Source organism: Miscanthus floridulus, chromosome 8, assembly GCF_019320115.1.
Source record: "Miscanthus floridulus cultivar M001 chromosome 8, ASM1932011v1, whole genome shotgun sequence".
NCBI classification, from domain to species: Eukaryota; Viridiplantae; Streptophyta; class Magnoliopsida; order Poales; family Poaceae; genus Miscanthus; species Miscanthus floridulus.
In genome coordinates this window covers 194,722,349-194,726,973 of record NC_089587.1, presented here as the reverse complement: position 1 = coordinate 194,726,973, position 4,625 = coordinate 194,722,349, and the positions used below count along the sequence as shown (strand labels likewise).

Genomic DNA, 4,625 nt, shown 5'->3' with positions numbered 1-4,625 from the left:
TGAGGGAGTCAGGGTCAATCACCTAGCAAAAGTTTTCCTACCTTCCTCCGATAACAGTTCGATTCAGTAACTGTACACACGCCTAGCTTTAACCCGATTGCTGCTCAGCTGAAACTAAGAAACCATCGTAATCGCGCCATGAATGAAAAAAAAATGTAGGATGAAGCACACAAGGAATTGTGAAGCACAAGCAAGAAATACTCGAGAAAGGAAGCTCCGAGGCGGCGAAAACACATGTGTTTCTCCCTGCAAATCATGGTGTTAGAACTTAGAATTCGAGAAGAAAGCACCGCATCGCCGAAGGCCGAAGCGGTGCAGAGAATTTGCATTCCAAATCACCAGAAGCCGGGGCATCTCCTAGCTAGCTGCGTATCATTATCAATGCAAGAATCGCAGAACGCAAGGCCACACCCCCTACCATCTTTCTTTCCATTACACAACAACCCTCTTTATCAAAAAAGCGAAACCACAGGGGAGCATGCGCAGCGGCATCCGGAGCAAGAAACCCAGTTGGCAGAGCAGATCGGACACCGATTCACCGTACCGCGTCGTTGTCGCTGGGGACAAGGACGACGAGGTCGGCAGCGGCGGGGGTGAAGCGGCCGTCGTCGAAGTTGAGCGCGTAGCTGAGCGCGTCGTAGTGGAAGCTGAACCTCCGGCCGCGCCTGGCCCGCTCCGACCGCAGGCGCCGCAGCACCGCGCGCAGGCGCCAGTAGAGGCCCCGAACCAGCCGGCTGCTGCATCCCCTCCCGCTTGCCACCGCCACTACCCCCGCCTCCACCGCCGCCACCACGGCCGCCATCCCCTCCGGCTCACCCCTGAGTCCCCTCCTTCGCGCACGCTCGCTCTCGCCTAGAATCTAGTACTTCTCCACTCTCTGCTGCTTTGCACCACTACGACTGTGCAGTGGCCAGTGGTTGCTGGTTGGCCGGCGCACGGGACTTGGGAGGAGGAGATGGCGAAGCAGGGAAAGGCGGAAAAGCGTGCTGCTGCTATATAGGAGTAACACTAACGCCGTCTCTCTGCGCTGCCATTTCTCTTAGGTACTACCTCTCTCCATAAAAAAAAATGCAATTCTAGGTGTACTCTTTGCTAAAGTATCTAAATTTTGACCAAGCTTATTCATAAAAATATTAACATTTATGATAGCAAAAAGATATACTATAAAAATATATCTCACGATAAATATTTATATTTTTTTATCTATAGTTAGACAAACATAAGATCCTTTAATTAGACACTATTTTAGAATTGCGTTCTTTTATAGAGTGGGGGTACCATTTTTTTTTGCTATGCATTTATATACTATAGGCTATGTCCAAATGCATAATAAAATCTATGTATCTAGAAAATCCAAAACGACTTATAATCAGAATAGAGGAAGTACTATATATAGAGATAATATATATCTAGGTGCGTAACCCAAACTATTGTACCTAAAAAGCCATGATGTCTTATAATTTGGAAGTTGGAACAGAGAAGGTACAATATTTGGTTTGATGGAATAGTCTTGTTCGTGCCTTTTTTTATTATTCTACCACGTGTTTGGTTGAAACGAATGGATAGGTCGTTTTATACACCACCAGTTCATTACGCACGCCCTCGCATGCGTCCACAATCAGTTGAAAATATAATGATAGAAGTGAAAGCAAAATGCACCATGAGACACTGCATAGCTGCTGCAACCTATATAGAAGCAAACGGCATAGTAAGTATCAATAAGTGGTAACCGAAAATATGGACCTACATCGATAAGAAGCCTCGGAAATATTTATGTAATAGTTTTAGCGAAGCACGAATCAGACCGTAAACTATCCAATACTGGCATGTTTGCCGAGAAGAGAACCAATGGGAAGGAAACATGGCAATATAGATGACACCACACTATAAACGATCCACTACTAACTTCATAAATCACAATTATTGCTTGAAACAGTAATTGTCGAGGATACCACACTGTAAACTATCCAGTACTAACTTCTTTGCCAGGAAGGAAACCAACAGGAACGAAACATCGCAATACAGTTTGAGTAAATCACAGTTATCGGTTGCAATTAATGGAATTACAGTTATTGAAACTAAGAAGTTGAACAGGACCATAGCGCATAGATGTAGAATTGCAAACCATTAAAGTTACCAAGCTGACCTTCATGTGTGAATGCGGCCCAGATGGTAGGCTTTTTTCCATACTCTGCAACTGGACATAAGTCCGTCCAATACTTTTTTTTTCTGGTTCCCTTTTTTCTCACCTACCTGCAGAATATGTAAAGGTATCATCACCTTCTTTTTGTATAGAAAGCAAAATCCTACAAATGAGAAAAAGGTAGGATACAGGGAAGCAGAAATTAGAAGTATACCTAATATTTTTTGGCTAAATAAAGTCTACATCAGAATCCATGGCTGGACTGAAGCAAATAAAATACTTAATGAGGGAATGAGACAATTTAGTAGGTCTCAAACAGTCTTTTTGAAAAAAAAATAGACCCAGTTAAGTTTTTTAAGTAACTGAATAAAAAAAAAGTTTAGATCATTCATAGATTCACGCAGACAGACACTCAATTTGTTGGGAGCATGCGTGTTTCAAATGGAACGATCCCAAGAATGACAACCGACAGGTCCAACTGTAGTTTTTTGCTATCTGCAATCTTATGTTAGTAAACCTAAGGAACTAAGGCATATATGTCAAACTCCCATAACCTTTTTTCCAGTGCCAGTAGAAGCATATTTGCACAACCAAGATATAACTACATTGTTACGTGGGTTAGCTTGTTCTGCTCCACCATGTCCTCCTGAAAGGACCTAGGATGCTGCCTAGAGGGGGGTGAATAGGCGTTTCTAAAAATTAACACCTTTAAATATGGAAATAATTAGTAAAGGGAGTTTCCAAATTGGAAACTCCAAATAAGAGTAATACCACCCCTCACAAGTTAGCCACACAATGTACAAGGTATAAAGAATATATCTAGAAGCTACAACCCTGCAACACAAAGTTAGAACTGCGAATAAATATTTTCAGCACAGAGCTCTAATACCGGACGTGTCCGGTATGAATACCGGACGTGTCCGGTATGCACGGTTTCAGCAGAACAGCCCCGAACTTGCTCCTTTCGATTTCTATCTTCAAACCAAACTGCAGGTGCCTACTAGAGATATCAATATACATAGAGAACATGCACAAGAGCTAGAGCAATACAAATATCAAATGAAATGCGAATTGAGACACGATATTTGTTTTACCAAAGTTCGGACTCGTTCGAGTCCTACTCTCCGTTGAGGGGGCTGCGGGCGACCCAGTGAAGGTCAGCCCTAGAGGGTACCACGAAGGTCACTCTAGCCAGAGTCTTTTCCAACTCCTTTTTCTCCTTCCACTAGATGATTCTGAGGCGGCAAAATCGACTGTTACAAACTTTCCGAGGCACACCACAAGCTCCCGGGTGCTCTCCAGCGACGCCTAACCATCTAGGACCAAAGAGTCCAAGAGTAACAAATGCGAACCACGAGATTAACAATATGTACAAGTGCTCAAGTGGTGGCTTGCTCTCTTTTTCAAATTCTCTCTTAACCCACAAATGGATTTTACAATTTGTATCACACACTCACTAAGAGAGGGTTTAGGAGAGTTGGTAAGGCTCAAAAACATGTGTGTATATCAACAGAATCAGCAGCCTCTAAAGGTGGAGGCTTGGGGGTATTTATAGCCCCCTTGGAAAAACTAGCCATTTTATAGCCGTTGCCAGACACGTCCGGTATGACTTACACTGCGCTAATAGTAACTAAGTTACAGTGAAGTTGTGAGGCGTCGGAACTCCCGATGAATGCCGGGACTCCCGACCGTCGGAACTCCTAACTCACGTCAGAACTTCCAACCCTCAGCAAATTTGAAAAATATGTAACTGAGTTAAAGTTAGTGAGGTGTCAGAACTCCCGACACATGCCGGAACTCCTGACCGTCGGAACTCCCGACCCTCAAGGCTTTTGAAAACTAGCCGCGGGCTTCTGGTCATCCATACCGGACACGTCCGGTATAAATACCGGGCACGTCCGGTATGACCAGGACAGTGAACCCTCAAAGTCAGTTAAAAAGCAAGACGTCGGAACTCTCGACCCTTGCCGGGACTCCCGACCGTCGGAACTCCCGACGAACCAACCCGAGAACAACAATTTTACAGCTGCTGGGCAAATACCGGACATGTCCGGTATCAATACCGGACACGTCCGGTATTGCCAGACCAGTAAAGATAAAGTTAGCTCTTTTATCGCTCAAATACTCAAAACTCAAATGGGTTGGCTTGAGCACTTATGAAACATTATCTATCAACATGATGCATCCCTCTTAATAGTACGACATACCTATCAAACTCAAGATCAAAGAAAAATGAATTTATACCACTTGAGTTGACCTCTTTTGAATTAATGCCGTCTCTTTCAATCTTCATCAAGTAAGGGTGCTAACATGTTGATATTGATTTTTCACTTGAGCATAGCCATCTTGAGCATGTGTGTGGGGGTATGGCCCCCAAGACATGGGACGCACCATTGGAGGTGGCCTGGCCCACAAGATCAAGGCATACACGGCGCTGCTCGGCGTGCATCGCAAGACATTGTATAGTACTAAATAGGATACT

The 4,625-nt window shown here is 44.2% G+C and overlaps 1 protein-coding gene across 1 annotated transcript; it reads right to left on the bottom strand.

Annotated features, from left to right (window-relative positions):
- Positions 1-233: 233 nt before the first annotated feature.
- LOC136474433 (uncharacterized) lies at positions 234-976 on the bottom strand. Its single transcript, XM_066472014.1, has one exon. The coding sequence runs from the start codon at positions 800-802 to the stop codon at positions 536-538; it is 267 nt and encodes an 88-aa protein (XP_066328111.1). The 5' UTR covers positions 803-976; the 3' UTR covers positions 234-535.
- Positions 977-4,625: the final 3,649 nt, after the last annotated feature.

Excerpts from the sequence above, each read along its gene's own strand:
- LOC136474433 (XM_066472014.1), bottom strand. The coding sequence starts at position 802 with ATGGCGGCCGTGGTGGCGGCGGTGGAGGCGGGGGTAGTGGCGGTGGCA.